Source organism: Heterocephalus glaber, unplaced genomic scaffold (assembly GCF_053883595.1).
Source record: "Heterocephalus glaber isolate CG9 unplaced genomic scaffold, H.glaber_assembly_v1.0 deba00001600, whole genome shotgun sequence".
In the NCBI taxonomy this organism is placed as follows: Eukaryota; Metazoa; Chordata; class Mammalia; order Rodentia; family Bathyergidae; genus Heterocephalus; species Heterocephalus glaber.
Window position 1 is genome coordinate 33,659,795 of NW_028258372.1, and position 18,210 is coordinate 33,678,004.

The window sequence follows — 18,210 nt, forward strand, 5'->3', positions numbered from 1 at the left end:
ATTTCTATACCTATTCATATAACTTTTCATTCTGAAAATTTAGTGAATTTTACAACTATGTATATATATTAGATTTATTTTGATCCTTTCATTGTGCATATTTCTCAGTTTGTTTTCTTTCTCATTTGTTTTGACAGCTACACATTTTTAAAGATTTTCCTTTTCCAGGCTTTATGGACTGCTTTCATACAGGTGTAGACCTTCATCCATGAGCAAGGCTAGCTATTTTGGAGCTTTGGAAATATTTTCTGTGGAGATATCTTCCCTGGAGATGTATGTGTACATTCATAAGTAGAGGGATTTGAAGGTTTCTTTTTCAGAAACTTATATGCCTTAGTCCCTCTGGTTACGGTCTACTGTACCTTGGAGGCTCTGGGGCAACTGTACAAAGATCTTAGTTCTCAGTGATCCTCAGCCATCAAGAATGTATCAATTCCCATCTATGCCCTAAGTTGGGCAAGTCATTCACAGATACCTAAAAACCCCGAGCACTGGACACATGTTCTGCTGTTATTTTCCCTGAATCTTCCATGGTAGAAAACATTCTTCTGTTGTACCCCAGGCTCCCTGGAAGCAGCAGCACCCTGCCGGGTTCTTTATCATTCTCTGCAGCCCCCAGGCACCTAGAGTTTTCCAGGCCCGGTCAATGCTCTAAGACAAGTGAGAAAACCCAGTCCTTAGGCTGCTTCCCACAAAGGTAGAATGATAGAGTCATGGTTCATTCTTTCCTTTCTCTCCTGAGAAAGGGACACAGGCCTCTGTCTGCTTTGGTACATGTCTTTGGAGCAAAATATACAAACTAGATCTTATTCTCAGTGGCCTCCAGGCGTTTGGAGTGTGCTCCATCCCATCAGCACCCTGAGACAATTGGCACAGAATCCAGTCCCTGAGCTGCTCCCCCTGGAAACCCAGAATATCAGACACAAGCTCCACAAGCCCCACAAGCCTAGTGTGAAGCTGGGAGCTATACTTTCCTCTCCACTGTGTGACTATGTGGGGGAAGAGTGAGGATGCCTTGAATTTCCTCACTGGCTTTGATCTTTGATGCACCTGGTTTAGTGCTCACTTAGTTGTAGACCCCTCTCGACTGTTTTCTGGATTTCTTACAAAAAACAATGGTTTGTGTATGATTTTTGAATCAGTGTGTCCATAGAATTTCCTGGACTGCCATCTTGTGGATGTGATGTCACATGTTTTTTTCATCCTTGATGTCATTTTTTTCTCTTTTTGTGATCATTCTTTTTAGTTTTTTCTACTTTAGTAATAACTTTGAATAACATTCTAATACTTGTTTTTTTCCATTTTTCTCTTCTCTGTTTAGCCTTAAGCTTCACTATTTTCTCTTGTAATTTTCTCTTTACATTGACTTTATTGTTTCCTTCCTTCTTTGAGTTTAACTTTCTTTCTTCTTTTTTTTTCATTATGTATGTGTGTGTGGTGCTGGGAATCAAACTCAGAGCCTTGCAATACTCTCATTGTTAAGGTAAAAAAAATTAAAACATGGATCTAAATGGTCATACTTTTAAAATATAAAACTTTAAAGTACCATTTCTTAAAGTGCTCTTTTTGCCGTGTCCCACAAACAGGTATATAAACATATATATAATTTGATTTTTATAAATACGTATGTTTATATGTGTATTCTGTTTTTATCCCATTGAAGTATTTCTAATTTCCCTTCTGATTTGTCATTTGGTGCCTTAATTATTTAGAATTTTTTGTTTATTTTCCAAATATTTGTTTCTTCTAGATAACTTATTCCTACTGATTTCTAAGTTAATTCTGTTGTCAGAGAATACTATGCAAGATTTCAGTATTTTTATATTTGTTTATATTTACTGCGCAGTATATTGTCTATCTTGGTTATGGTCTTATTTTTACCAAAAAAATGTGTATACTATAGTTGTAAGATTAAATGCAAACAAGTTATAGTATTCTTCAAATTTATTTACATCTTTTCAAAGTCTTTTCTTTTATTCAATAAGTCACAGCAAAGAATGTTGTCAGTATTAAGATTTTTGTCTGTTTCTTTCTTACTTTTTCCATATTTCTTCATGTATTTTTATATTTGTAGGAACACACACATTCACAATTGGTTTGTCTCCTTGAAATATTCCTTTTAACATTATAAAGTATTTCTTCTCAACTGTTGTAAAACTTCTGAACATCTGTATTGCTTCATTTCAAGGTAGCTAGCTCATTAAAATCATGGACTGTATCTATTCAGTGAAGGAAATCTGAGCGAGTCTCAAATAATAAACTTCCTGGAAAATTTTTTCTAAATTCACAGCGAAGTCTAAAACAATAGGAGAACTAACTACAATTCTCTTTAATTATCTCACAAATTTGGAAAATACACAACTTCTGTCAATCACACTACCAGAAAATATTTTAAATTAAAAGGCAATGATTGTAGTACACACAGAAATTTATGGAATACACCAAAGGCAGAAATATTTGTAGCACTAAAACATGCATCAGAAAACAAAGAACAAAATAGAAGCAACAGATAAAACAATCTAGAAAAAAATATACACATAAAGAACATAGAAAATATTGCTAATAATAAATAGAAATAATAAATTAAAATATTGCTAATATTCAGGGAAAATATATTTATGAGAATACATTGAAAAACATGTCAATATTTAAGAAATGAGAAAATATTTTTGATAAAATATGAGCCATAATGCCATAAGCAAAAACAATTTGATGTTTTCAATAACCATTAAAAATGTTTATTCAGTCAAATATCTCTTTGAATTGATAATGTCAAATAATTAAAAAGATTTACAAGGCTTCCCAGGGTATATTTGCATAAAACTTTTAATGTAGTACAGAATATTGTCACAGTACAATAGAAGAAAGCAAACAAAGAATCAGAGAGATCTTCCAAGTTCATTTAGAGTCTTCTTCAGTCAAAAGTGACAAACTTCAACTTCAGATTATGAACCACCAAAATATATCTAAGGTATTAGTTTTATAGGGGCTCAGATAAGTTTGCAGAGTGTCTTTTATGCTTTAAAAATTAGGCAACTCAAGAAAGCCTGTATACTTATTACACTGAGTGTGCATCATTAGTTTCTATATTTCTAAATGGTATAAGGTAAGCTACTAAATGTTAAGGTCAGAAGAGTATAAATATGTAATAATTACATTAACCCAGAATCAATGCCAATTACTAGCTAAATAAAATTTTCTCTGTGTAATCAGCTTCCATTACTATTGTATCTCATGATGGTTTAAAATTAATCTCAATACATTTAATCTCATACATTTTAATCTCTAAAGTACTTATATTTCATTTTTTATTCAATACTTGTAACTAAAAGTATAAAACTTGTTTGAAATATCCTAAAGCTTAGAAATAATTGAAATGTTTTATAAAATTGTACAAGATTGCTTAAAGAAAAAAAATTAATAAACCACAAAGGAGACCATAAGAATAAATAATAATGAACTGCAATACAAGCTGAAAATTTCACATATATAAACATAGGATGTTATATGATAAATTATGATTCATAATTATTGAATTTTCTATTTATGGAGAATTAGTCTTTTATTATTTTGTTATAATATTTTAATCAAGGAGTCTATTTTTAATGTTTTCCAGAAGTAGAAAAAATCTCATGCCCACCTCCACCTCAGATTCCCAAAGCTCAAAATATGATAACCACGGTGAAATATGATGATGGAGAAAAAATATCTATTCTTTGCCAAGAAAATTATATACCTCAGAATTCAGATGAAATTGTGTGCAAAGATGGAAAATGGCAGTCACTACCACGCTGTGTAGGTCAGTAGTGCTGTGTATAACTTGCTCTATAGTGTTCTTGCAGTTGTGGTTTGTAATCCCCTGGGCTCTATATAAATGAAAAAAAGTGAAGGCCTTTCTCTACACCTATTATACTTTACCCAGAACTATAAATTATGATCTAGCTACATCAATCAATTAATTACTGTTTTTCACCTCTGTGAACACAATATAGGCAACAGATAGGAAAATTATGTAAATGCCAGATAAAATTCTCTTGGTAAATATTTTACTTCATACAATGAATTGGACACAGACAGAGGGGGATACTGAACAAGAGGATGACAACATAAACATTGTGGAGAGAAAACTCAAACGATATTTGATTTTGTTTTCCAATTTTAACTTTTTATTTCTATTTTACCCTTTGGTTTCTGCTCTTCATGTAGAGAAAATTGCATGTCCTCAACCACCTCATATAAACCATGGAACTATCAAATCATATAGATCTTCAGAAGAAAGGAAAGAAACTGCTGAATCTAGACCATATCCACATGGTACTAAGTTAAATTATACTTGTGAAGATGGTTTTGTATTATCTGAAGAAGGTGGGATAACATGTCACATGGGAAAATGGAGTTTACCACCACAGTGTGTCGGTAAGAGCAGTCTGAAAATGACAATATTGGTTTCAGTACAAACCATTAAAAATAATGTGTTATGGGAAGATCATGAGTCTGAGCCAAGCCTGGGTGATTTAACAAGACCTCGTCTGAAATTAATTTTTTAAAGGGTTTGGGTAGAATGTCAAAAAAATTTTTTAGCATTGTTATGAAAGTAACAGGATAAAGTAATATAGATTTTCATATATATTCAATTATATATTTATCATTCAAATGCTTTTACCAAATTGAGTCAGTTTCATCATTATTTATTTTATTGATTCATTGTAGAATCACATTATCTTCAGATATTCTTTTGTAAAAAATATAATGTACAGTGAATTTGAATTATCTACCCATGTAGATTAAAGAGTTTGCTTTGCAAACAGGTTTTTAAATATTTTTACATTTTTCCTACAGTGTCCTTTCTGATTTCTTAAAATGCATGACACTTTTTTTTATTGAGTTTATTGGTACATTTTAGGTATACATTACAGTTACATTCATGATTGGGATCTTGTACCTTTACATGATGTATCTTGGTTCTTATTTTTTCCCCATTCCCATGCCCTCCCTTCACTCCCTCTACCCCTCCCTATTTACAAAGACTTTGTTTCCAGTTTTTTCCATTTCTCTAAAGGACCCCTCTGTATGTTTGCTTTTATCATTTATGGTTGGTTAGAAAAGTTTTGGTTACCTCTTAAAAGTATTGACGTTGTTAGTTTTACATTCTTGCTCAGTTTGTGACCTTGTGACAGGTGGATATGCACTGGGATGTTGGATAGGAGGCATTTATTAACCTCTGTGAAGTTATAGTAGCTGCTATACTACCATTTCATTTTTTAAAAAACTGCTAAACATTAAAACTAGCACATAAAATTAAATTTTTGAATTAGTGAAACACAAATTAATTCTTTCATTATTTTACTTGTAGGGCTTCCTTGTGAACCTCCACCTTCAATTTCTTATGGTTTTGCGTCTCAAGAGTTAGAAAGTTATCAGTATGGAGAAGAAGTTACATACGACTGTCTGGAAGGATTTGGAATCGATGGACCTGCTTTTATAAAATGTTTGGGAAAAAAATGGTCCACCCCACCAGTCTGCATAAGTATTTAAGTTTATTTTATGTGTAATGAATACTCCAACTGAAAGTGTAAATGGTACAAATGAGTATATAGGCTCTAATTCTAGAATTTCCCAAGGTATCACTTGAAAGTTCTGCAATATGGCAAAGAATTATAGCCCTAGTAATAAAAAATTTAATATTATCATTTTCACATCATTTTCTACGAGCTGTCAGAATCCTCTGATTTACATACACAGACCTCTCTCTTCCTGGAGCACAGCAGCCCTTACTCATCAGATGCATCATTATTCAGTCTGCTGTCAGTGATCCCAGTACAAACATATGTTTTCTAAAACTTTGAAATAATTCCTATCAGCAACTTATGTCTGAACAGAAGCAAAAAGTAGAAATACATGATATACATGGCAAGTACAGGCAAAATAACTTGAGTGTAAAAAGTGTGATCTCAAGGATTACATCTCAATATTTCCTCAGGCATCTGATATTATCCTCTTATACTGTACTTCTGATACATTTTAAGTCAATGTAATTAAGTAAAAATCGTGAACCTATCTTGCTAAGTTATAGGAAGCATATGTATATTATTCATTGGTTCTATATGTACCTAAAATTATTTTAGAATATAAACATTATATGGTATAAGATTTACAGAATGAATAAATATTGTGTGTTCCAATTTTTTCAGGAACAGATTGTTTTAATGTGCCCACCTTTGAAGGTGTCATACTCATAGAGCAGAAGAAGGCATCTTATAGTTCAGGAGAACACGTGACATACAAATGTCCAAGATCTTACCAATTGGATGGTTCCAGCATTGTGACATGTGTTAATGGCAAATGGATAGGAGAACCAAAATGCAAAGGTACTTGGATAGAATTTAAAGTAAATTCATCAAATTGTCTTAGGAAATATAGAATTATCTCTAGCACCATTAAAAATAAGCAGAAACTAATTTTTAAGCCAAAACTAAGTTTATGTTCTGAAATAAAGAATGGATTTGAATAACCAGTTGTTCATCTCACAACCCAGCGATCCTCAAAATGTTGTCCTTGGACCAGCAGCATCAATGTCTTTCAAAATTGTTACACAAGCAAATTAAAATTCATGAGCTCATCTCTGACATACTAAACTGAAAATCTAGAGTTACGACCTTGAAAATTTGGAAAGTTTTTTTAAATCAAGTTTTCCAGGGGAATTTATGCATACTTCCATTTGAAACCATTGCTGTAACCTGTTTTTACTATTCACTCACCTAAAACTCCCTGATGAATTTTACATTATTCATCATAGTGTCCTTAAACATTTGCAAAAAATATTAAAGCACTGTTTTTATAGGCATAAATTTTGCTGTTATTTTCTTATATTGCAGTTTAGATTTTTTGACTGAATATGCTATTTCATCTATGTTACTGTTTTTAATTCATGATTTATTCTCCAAGGACATGCCTCTTTGCATTTATTTTTAAGAAGACAAATTTACAATTAAAAATCAGTATGATTACAAACCAAAGATTAATGTCATTCTATCATCTTCTAATTTTTTTGCATTTTCAAATTCATGTTGCATTTATAGAACTTGTTATATTTATTCTACTAAAGTCAAGGGAGATTATCAGGAAACTTTTCCACTAACAAGTAAAACATGTGTGTCAACATTGTAGTGAAGAATGGGGAAGAAATTTAAGGATATAAAGCTTAGCTTTTACAAAAATATTGCTGTACCTTCTTTTCTTCATATTACATGTAAACATACTGACATCAGCAAAGTCCTTTATGATGAATTATCTAGTGATTTTCAGTACCCCTTCAAATATGTTTGGAATCTTATTTTTTGACTACTTAAAGTTGGTAGAATTAATTTTTTCCTTTGTATTCAGATAATTCCTGTGTGAATCCACCCATAGTGAAAAATGCTACTATAATATCAGTCCAGATGACTAAGTATCCATCTGGTGAAAGAGTACGATATGAATGTAACAAACCTTTTGAAATATTTGGAGAAATAGAAGTGATGTGTCTAAATGGAACATGGACAGAACCACCTCAATGTAAAGGTACAGTAGCATATTTCTCAAAATTATTTTGAAAATATAGTATGGATATAATGTTTCAAAAATAAATTAAAGTAATTCTTGAAGAATATATTTTTAATTCAAATAAACTGGTATTCTTAAAATTTTAATTCTTTTGTGGATTGAGCAAAGAATTATGATATAATTTTATCAATAAAGATTCAATCAGATTAAAAGAACAGTTACAATATAAGAATTTCTTATCTGAAACATTAAGATACTCAGTTATTTCCTAAGGAATGAATGCATAAAATATACATTTTGTGCATTTGACAACTGTAAAAGATAACCACTTTGAGATGTGGAATAGGCAATTGAAGGTTGGTCATAGAATGGGATATAAATTTGAGTATCTTAAGTATAGAAGTTATATTTGAGAGTATGTGACTGAGGGCATCCAGGGATTTTATTATGTGTGTGTGTGTGGGTATGTGTATATATATACACATATATATGTTATATGCATATATAACAAGTATGAGCGCTCAATCATGGGGTAGTGCAATATTTAGAATTCAAGAAATAAGGAAAAAATTCCCATTCTTTAAAAATTAATTGTTCAGTATATTTTGCCTTATTTAGATTTTTGTTATGTTTTTCATGTTTAAGTGAATTTTATGTAGAAAGCAGATAGTTGGATCTTATTTACCCATTCATCTTGCTATTTTTGGCTTTATAACTGGTGTATTTTAATAATTTATTTTTTAAATAATTATTGATATATTAGGGACTTTGTCTATTTATTTGCTTGTATTTATTTTCTCCGTGCTCTTTCCCTTTTCTTTCCTTCCCTTTGGAGAACATTTTAAAAGAATTTCATTTTGACTTGTGTCTGTTGTTTTTGTGTGTATCTCTCTGATGACATAACTAACATCATCTTTTTTTAAAAGTTTTTTTTGTGTATTGGAACAGATACATATATTTTTTTCACTCTGTGCTACTATTGCCATTTTACACTTGAATTGCAATATGGAAACTTTACCTCAATTTAAATCCATTTATCTTTTCCATGTTTTAAATAAAAATTACTTTAGTATTTCCAACACATACATTGGGAATCATTATCAAGTGATATAATTTTGTTCCAGACATTAAACATAACTGAATAAACTCATGAGGAGGAAAGAGAAGCTATGATATAACTTTCTTTTGCCAACTATGTTGTTCTTTTCTCCTTCCTGAAGTTACACTCTCCTTATCTTGTTCATTTCTCTTTGAAAAAAATTTCCTTAGTCATACTGTAAGGGTTATTCTACGGGAAACACATTCTCTTGGTCTTCCTTTGTTTGATCATTTCCTTATTTATGCCTTTAGGATAGTGTCAATAAATATAGAATTTGAAGTTTCTGTTACTTCCTTACATGGTCTCCATGGTCACAGATGAGAAATACATCACCTGAATTGGTGTCTCCCACATGTAATGCACAGTTTCCCTTTGGCTGTTTCATTATGATGTGTATTATGTGAGTTTCATTATGATGTGTATTAGTATGAGATTCATTGGCTTTATCCTGACTTAGTTCACTCAGCTTCTTCAATATGTAAATTTATCTCAAACATTTAAACTATTTATTTTTCCAACTTAGTGTCCTTACTTCTGTCTCATAGATCCCCAGTTTTGTTGTCGTTTTCTACAAATCTCTGAGATTAGTTCACACTGGTTTTCAGGGTATTTTCAGCCTGAGTTGTTTCAATTCTATCTTCAACTCCATGGATTTCTCTGCCCATCATTTCTGATCTGTTACACTCATCCAGTGAGGTTCTATTTTGTTTTCATTTAGTTTTGCATTTGTGTTGGTTTTGTTTTGCATTTGTGTTGTGCCTATCAGTTCTAAGTCTCAACGTCTCAATGTCTGTGTCATGCCTGTGTTCTCTTTTGCTGTCTTTTCTGTTTTGAAATTTTTCTGATCTTTAATTTTAACTTTATTCTAGACAGTTTGGATATCATATTTTAAAATCCACAGTGTATTGAAATCACCTGTTTAGTAGGTTGCCATGACTTCCATGCTGTTTAAGTCCAGGGTTTCCCTTGGCCTCTCCTGGCATTACAGGAGAGGAGACAGATATCTGTGTGAGGGTGGTCCATTAGAGGCTATAGAAGCTGCCCATAGGTGCCATACAATGGTTTTTCTAGAGTAGGTGAGGTATTATTCAAAACAATGTTTTGGTCTTGCTAGGCCTGTGACTTTCTTGATCCTCTGGTTAAAGAGATGAGTCTGCTCTTGGGATTTCCTTCACACATCTGAACCTGGTATCCTTCCTGTGTTGTAGTCTTTTCCAGTGTTACATCCAGGACACACAGGACTCTAAGGGAGAATTCCTGATCTGCCATCCTTTCATCCATGAATTTCCTGTGCTGACTGAATACTCTGTATCCTAAGTCTTCTTACATTTTTTTTTAATATTACACCCAAGATTTTTTGTTGTACAGTATTTAGTATAAGAAATACATAGAAATGTTTTGTGCTCATCATGTCTATATAAGGAAGCCAATAATTCTTTTTATGATCGTCAAATTGTATGCTTTGAATTTTTCAAGAGTTCATGCTTCTTGCATAATGAAAATAAGAAAAACTGATTAGTGACACAATAAACTGCAGTATGCTATAGATACTTTTACTGGTAGCTATCTACCTTTCCAGCTTTTATTTATTAATACATGTTTCAATACTGTAGCACTGCAAGCAGACATATTTGTTGATGCTTTATATGCACCTTCAGGAAGGTGAAAGGTAGAGGTTAAAAATGCAACTCAGTTTATATGTTTACAATTTCTTCAAGCAATCATTTCTATTAACAGATATCACAAAAGTCTTCCTATTTTGTGTAGCACAGTATTTGTGTTGACATTAGCTTGTATTTTTATTTGGTCTATCAATAAATCAAATGATTTTTTTTTTTTAGATTCTACAGGAAAATGTGGGTCTCCCCCACCTATCGACAATGGAGACATTACTTCATTCCCCTTACCAGTATATGCCCCGCACTCATCTGTTGAATATCAGTGCCAGAACTTGTATCAACTTCAGGGCAACCGCCAAATAACATGTGAAAATGGAGAATGGTCCAAACCACCCAAATGCTTAAGTAAGTTAGTCTCAAGGGGGCCAGGGATTTAGCTCAGTGGTTCCCCCTCCTGCCTCACCAGCCAAAGGACCTGAGTTCAATCCCTGGTACCAAAATTAAAAAAAAAAAAATTAGTCTCAAGGATCTTGGACAAGTCAATGTAATTAATAGGATATTTCCTCTTTGTAACAGAACATTCAGAATGACCGACAACCATTATATATATATACATATATATATATATTTAACTATAACATATATTTAATTACAGACAAATTATGTATATATTAAAGATATAAAGTGTGAAGATTTTAAAAGCATATTTTACTTTCAGTTTTATATTGAAATGCATTAATTTTCCCTATCAATCAGAGTCAGTGTGATTTTTTCATGCATGCATGCACCATGAGCTCATGAACTCTAGCCTCCCACTGACTATCTTCTACCCCACGTATACCCTTTCAAGCCTCTATTAATCTACTATTCTACCTTCAAGTTAACTTTGCTGATTTTCCACGTATGAGAGAGGACACGTAGTATTTGTCTTTCTGTGTTTGGTTTATTTCACTTAATGTTTTTCAGGTGTATGTGTTTTGCTGTAAATGACAAGATTTTGATGGGGGCGGGTACTGGGGATTGAACTTGGGATTTTGTGCATGCAAGGCAGGCTGCGGAACCACTGAGCTAAATCCCCAGTCCTAGATTTTGATTTTTTTATGGCTAAATAACATTCCATTGTGTAAATATACCATATTGCTTTTATTCATTCATCCATTGCTGAGAACCTAGGCTGATTCCATATCTTAGCTATTGCAAATAGCACAGCAATAATAATAGGCATGCAGCTATCTTTTAGCATACTGATTTTATTTCCTTTGGATATACATCCAGAAGTAGGATAACTAAATCATATGAGAGATCTATTTTTAGGTTTTTGAGGAATTTTCATACTGTTCTCTGCAATGACTGTATTAATTTACATTCCTAACGGTGTATAAAAATTTTTTCCCCATATCTTCACCAACATTAGCTATTTTTCAGATTTTTTTTTGTAACAGACATTCTGTTTGGATTAACATGGTATCTCTTTGTAGTTCTGATATGTGTTTTCCTGATGGCTAACGATAGTGTGTATTTTTCATAGAATTGTTGGCAGTATTTCTTCTTTTGAAAAATGTCTGTTCAGATCATTTGCCCAGTTTTTAATTGGATTACCTGTTTCCTTGTGAGTTCTTTGTATATTCTGGATGTTAACCTTCTGTCAGATGAATAGCTGGAGGACTTTCTCCAATTAAGTAAATTGTTTTTTCATTCAGTTGTTTGTTTTGCTCTGCAGAAGCTTTTCCATTTGATGGAATTCCATTTCTCAATATTTGCTTGTTTCCCATACCTTTAGAGTCCTATCCAGATAGTCATTATCTAAACCAATTTCTTGAAGTGTTTTGCCAATGTTTTTGTCTAATAGTTTTAGATTTCTAAATCTTACATTTAGATCTTTGATCCATGTTGAGTTGATTTTTGAACAGGATGAGAGACAAGAGTCAGGTTTCAATCATCTGAATGAAGATACCAGGTCTTCCCAGTAAATTTATTTGAGAGGCTGTCCTTCCTCCAATGTAGTATTTATTATTATTATTATTATTATTTTTTTGGAATCTTGGTCAAGAATCACTTGGCTCTGGTTGCATAAGTAAATACTTGGACTCTCTATTCTATTTTGGTTTTGGGTCTGTTTAATGCCACTGGCATGCTCATTTGATTACTATGCTTTTATAGTATGTGTTAAAATCAGATATTGTGCTGCTTCCAGCTTTCTTCTTTTTGGTCAAGATTCTTTTTAGTATTCAAGATCCTTTGTGTTCCATGTGAACTTTAAGATTGTTTTCTCTTGTTCAGTGAAGGATATCATTGTATTTTGATGATAAGAGCATTAAATCCACATATTGCTTAGGATAGTATGAACATACCAACAGTATATTAGTTCTTCTAATCCATGAATACAGGTTTATTTTTATGACTTCTTCAGTTTACTTCATTGGTGAGTAGTAATTTTCACTGTAGTGGTCTTTCATTTCCTCGGTTAAATTTATTTTTAGTTTTGTTTACTTTAAAACTATTGCGAATAGGAATTTTTCATTTTTCCATTTTGTAAACTCATTATTTTTGTATAGAAAAGCTACTGATTTTGTATTTGATTTTGTATTTTGCTACTTTCTTGAATTTATGAGTTCTGATACTCTTTTGATGGAGTCTTTAGATTTTTCCACATATATATATGGAATATATATATATGGAAATATATATATGGAAATATATATATGTGGAAAATATATATATATGAAAAATATATATGTGGAATATATATCTATTCATATCACCTGCAAACAGGGGTCAATGGTCTTCTCTTCCTATTTGTATGACATTTATTTATTTATTTATTTATTTTTGCCTAATTTCTCTGGCTAAAATTTCTAGCACTATACTGAAAAAAGACTGAGAGAATAAACAGCCTCATCTTGTTCCTGATCCTAGAAGAAATGTATTCAACTTTTCTTCCTTCAGTATGTTGTTGACTTTGAGTATGTCATATATAGACTTTATAATCCTGAGATATAATTCTACTATATTATTTGCTTGGAGCTTTTATCATGAATGGATGTTACATTTTATCAAATGCTTTAATGCATCTATTGAGATAGTCACATGATTTTTATCCTTGATTTTGCTGATGTAATATATTATGTTTATTGATTTGCATATGTTGAGCCAACCTTACTTGCATTCCGGGAATGAAACAAATTTGATCATAGTAAATGATCTTTATGATTCTCTGTTGAATAAAATTTGCTGCGTATTATTGAAAATTTTTGCATCAGGGTTATCGTTCTGCAGTTTTCTTTTTCTTGTATCATTTCCTGGTTTTGGTTAACAGGTAATGGTAGACAGATGAGATTAGAAGTGTTCTATCTCTTATGCTTTTAAACATTTTTAAACAATTTCTTAGTTCTTTTTTGAAAAATTTAGCCATAAGGGCATCTGGACATGGAATTTCTTTGTTGGTACACATTTTATTGCTAATTCAATCTCATTTGATATCCAAATACTTCTGTTTTTATTTCTTCAGGGTTAAATTTGGTAGAAACCTCTGTCCAGAAATTTATTCATTTCTTTAAGGTTAACCAATTTGTTAACATATAATTTCTTATAATCCCTAATGATCCTTTGCATTTCTATGGTATAAGTTATAATATTTCCTTTTTCATCTGTAATTTTATTTATATATTTATTTATTTGTCTTTTCACTTCACTCTTTTGGGGGGTGGTTAGTCTGGCATAAGGGTTTTCTAAAATTTTGTTTACCTTTCAAAACACCAACTCTTTTTCATTGCTCTTTGGTATTGCCTTTTTAATAGTATTTCATGTGTATCTGCTTTGAAGATTATTGTTTGTTTTCTTCTACCAATTTTGGTTTTAATCTATCCTACTTTTCTAGGTCCTTGATGCAGTTAGGTTTTTACTTAAAATCTATTTTTTTATGTTGACACTCATTTCCCTCCTAGTACTGCACATGATATATTGTACCCCATAGGTATGTTCTACTTCAATGTTTGTCTTTTTCAAAATATTTTTAAATTTTCTTTTTTATTTCTTTAATGAAAGAATTTAACATCCTTGTAAGCCCAGCACTCTGTGAGATTGAGGGGGGAGATAGTAAGTTCAAGCCCAGCCTGGACAATTTAGTGACTTGGCAAGACCCTGTCTCAAAATAAAAAAATAAAAAGGCCTAGAGATGTAGCTCAGTGTGAAGGCCCCACTTTAATTCCCAGGACTGCAAAAACAAACAAAACCCAAATTGTTCTTTAATTGATTTGTATTCATATAACTGTAAAAATATCTTTTGCTTTTACTTTAAATGTTATTTCATTGTGATGACAAAAGCACAAAATATGCTATTCTGGACAAAGGTTCATACACGGAAGAACAGAATGTGTATTTCTCAGCTATTGAATAGAATGTTCTTTAAATATCTGCTAAATCCTCTTGATATGTGTTAGATTAAATTTTTGTCTGATAATTTGGCTGCAAAATCTAAATACCGATGAAACTGTGCTGTTGAAGTCCATCACTATTATTGTATTGGATTATATTGGAGCTTTTCTCTCCTTTTGGTCTAACAGGGGTTTCTTTGTTTTTGTTTTGTAAAGTCAGTTGGTCTGACATTAGGGGGATATAGATTTACAATCAATTTATTGACTAGGTGAATTAATCTTTTCATCATTATATAAAGATCTTTGTTTCCTCTTACATTTTTGTCTAGAATTCTATTTTTTAAGATATAAGCACAGCTACTCCGACTTGCTTTGGGTTCCCATTTCCTTGGTATATCATTTTCTGTCCACTGACTTTCAGTCCATACATGCTTTTCCTGGTGAAGTGAGTTTCTTGTGGGCAGCATATTGTGGGGTCTTGTATGCAGCTTATGCGTTTTAATAGAAGAATTTAGCTTATTTACATTGAAGGTTGTTATTGAAAGGAAAGATTTACTCCTGTCATATTTTTTAGTTTTCTTCTAGTTGTTTTGAACATTTTTAGTTTTTAATTACTTTCTCATTCATTTTTCTAGTTTGATTCTATACTATATTGATATTCTTTGATTCATGTCTATTTCTCTTTGTGAATCTTCTCTTCTAGTGGAATTTATATATGCTTTCATGGTGGTAGTTATCTTTCTTTCACTTCTGAGTTTAACAATTTCCTAAGCATGTTTTGTAAACCTGGTCTATTGATAGTGAAATCTCTTGCTATTTACTTGTCTTTAATTCTCCCTCATTTCTGCAAGGTTGTCTTTTTGTGTATAGTATTTTTGATTGGCAGTTATTTGTTTCAGAATTTAAATATAATTGGATTTCTTCTTAGCCTATAAGGTTACTGCTGAGAAATCTACTGTTAGTCTAATAGAGATACCCTTAGATGTGACTTGGTGCTTTTCTCTTGCAGATATTAGAATTCTTTCTTCTTTTGTACTTTTGAAAGTTTCACTATAGTATGCCATGTCAAAGATACTTTCTGTTAATGTCTATTTGGAGTCCTCTTGCCTTCTATATATGGATGTCCATATGTATGCCCAATATAAGAAAATTTTCTTCTATTATTTCATTAAACTTTCTATGCCCTTAACTTTATTCCCTCCTCCTTTGCTATTCTGAAAATGAGGCTTGTTTTTATTTATTGATGTCTGAAATGTCTTGAGTATTCTCTTCATTCTTTTTTTCTACTGAGATGTTTCTAAAGACCTGCAATCTGTGTCAGATATTCTTTGTTACACTTGATTTAGTCTTTTGTTGTTCAACCATATTTTTTAGTTGATTTGAGGAGCTCATCATTTCCTAGATATCTGGTTTGTTTTCAAAATCTCTGCTTACTTTTTTATTTGTAACTGTGTTGTCTTTCCAATTTTATTCAACTGTTTATGTGTATTCTGTTGAATCTCTTTGAATTTCTTATAAATACTATTTCAATTCTTTATCAGGCACTTTGTCCATATAAATTTTTTGGATCTGTTATTAGAGAGCTATTGTATTCTTTTATAGGCATGCCATTATCTTATTTTTTATTTCTTTTGACCCTGCACTGATATCCGTACATCTGGTAGATCAGGTATCTCTCCCACATATATGGGGGGAGGGCTTCCTTAATATATCTTTAGGTGTCAGTTTGTTATGCATTGTTGGCTTTGCCCCAGTGATGCAGTACAGTGAAATCTCCCTATTGCTTCTTTGGCTGTAATTCACAACTGGAGACACATTGTGTATCCCAGATTTGGGGAGATGCAGCTTGTCTGTGGTCTGTACAGTAGTTGGGCTACTCTAGCAGCTCAGGTATGATGTGTGGTGCAGAAAGCAGAGGATTTCTTGTGTGGCTACTTCTAAAATGGGCATTGGTGATTCTAATATGGTGATGAACAGACACTGCTGATGTTACCTCTGCCACTTTCAAGTGCCTCTATCGCTGAGTTGACCATCAAATAGTGGTGATTTGCCTGAAGCTCCTGTCCTCTAACTAGACAGTGGTGTGAGACCAGACTGTGTGGAGAAAGATAGCTGGGACTGCAGCAATATTTCTGTGGCCCTCAGCTCCAGCCTTGACAAGAATGCATGATCAGATGCAAGGGGGAGGCAGAGTGGTGGCAGGAGCCACATAGGTAGTGTGGCACCAAGAACTGGGATTCTTCTCTGTTGCTAAATGCTGGTGCTAGCCAAAGCATAAGGTGATGATTTTAGCCATGGCTTTTGCCCCAGAACCTTCAGTTGCCTAATGTGACAATTTGTTGTATTTATAATTTTTAAAATTACCACAATCAAATTAATTCCATATTCATCTTTACCCACAGTGACTATTTTTGTTGTGTGTGTGTGTTGTGAGAAATTTCAAGTATGCATTCTTGTCAATTTCAAGTAAACAATACAGTATTAACTAGAGTTATCATATTGTACATTAGATCCTTAAATTTATACATCCTGTAACTCAAAGTTTATACCCTTTGATCAACATCTAAATCAAACAAAAACAGCCAAAGCTCTTAATATAATTAATGCTATAAATCTTTCATAATAACATCTAATTATCACACATTAAGACACTATATTTTCATACCATTTATCATTTTCACTTTATTTAAAGCTATATGATGTTTTTCCAGTTTCTTGGGAAAGCATTTTGAGTAAAAACCCTTAAAACATTATGTAACATTCTACTGGTAAACTAGACAGTCTTTGTAGAAGATTTATATACTACTTAATACATTATGGTCATTTTTTCCAGATCCATGTATAATATCAGAAGAAATTATGGAAAAATATAATATAAAGTTCAAGTGGAGAGAAAGACAGAAGCTTTATTCCACATCAGGGGATGAAGTTGAATTTGTATGCAAAAATGGGTATCGTTCTGCATCTTTAAAACCATTTCGTGTAATGTGTCATGATGGTCACCTGGAGTATCCTAGTTGTAAAAAATATAATAATTATGGTTAAAAGCATTGGTATGATTAAACTGTTCAGCTTTATCCAGAATTTTTATTAGTAATCCAGTTCTTATTTTTATTTTTTAAGTATTACTCAATTCAGTTTTATTCATAAATAAGAATTTGGTTTCTTGTGCAGTAGTGTGTTTAGAATTTGAGGGGCCAGTGGCATACTTCTTAAAAGCATTGCATTCAAATGTGGCAAACCAAAATGCTATATTTCCATAAAACATCCACAGCAAGAAATTAAATGTAATTACCTCTGTGTTTGTCTCTTCCCACCATCACTGTCTCAAGTCTTCCAAAGCTTTCTGCATAACTCCTGAGTCTCTCTGAGAGTCTGTTTCATAGCACATTAAAAAGATATTGTCTCCATCTTTAAAATCCTATCACTCACAAATATGTGAAAAACAAACTAAGTCACTACTGAGTATAATATACATACTACTTATTACTTAACTATTAATAAATGAATGTAAGAATGATGACATGTATGAGATTATACAGTATATTAATCTAGCACATTTAATAATAGAAACAAA

The 18,210-nt window shown here is 32.1% G+C and overlaps 1 protein-coding gene across 1 annotated transcript in view; it reads left to right on the forward strand.

The window, feature by feature from the left end:
- LOC101715308 (complement factor H) overlaps positions 1–17,717 on the forward strand; it is a 76,555-nt gene extending 58,838 nt beyond the window's left edge. The window contains exons 16-22 of the mRNA XM_004860134.4: positions 3,617–3,799; positions 4,207–4,416; positions 5,354–5,527; positions 6,192–6,368; positions 7,384–7,560; positions 10,483–10,665; positions 17,467–17,717. Coding sequence (XP_004860191.2) covers positions 3,617–3,799; positions 4,207–4,416; positions 5,354–5,527; positions 6,192–6,368; positions 7,384–7,560; positions 10,483–10,665; positions 17,467–17,678 — 1,316 coding nt within the window. The 3' untranslated portion in view covers positions 17,679–17,717. The remainder of the gene's footprint in view (positions 1–3,616; positions 3,800–4,206; positions 4,417–5,353; positions 5,528–6,191; positions 6,369–7,383; positions 7,561–10,482; positions 10,666–17,466) is intronic.
- Positions 17,718–18,210: the final 493 nt, after the last annotated feature.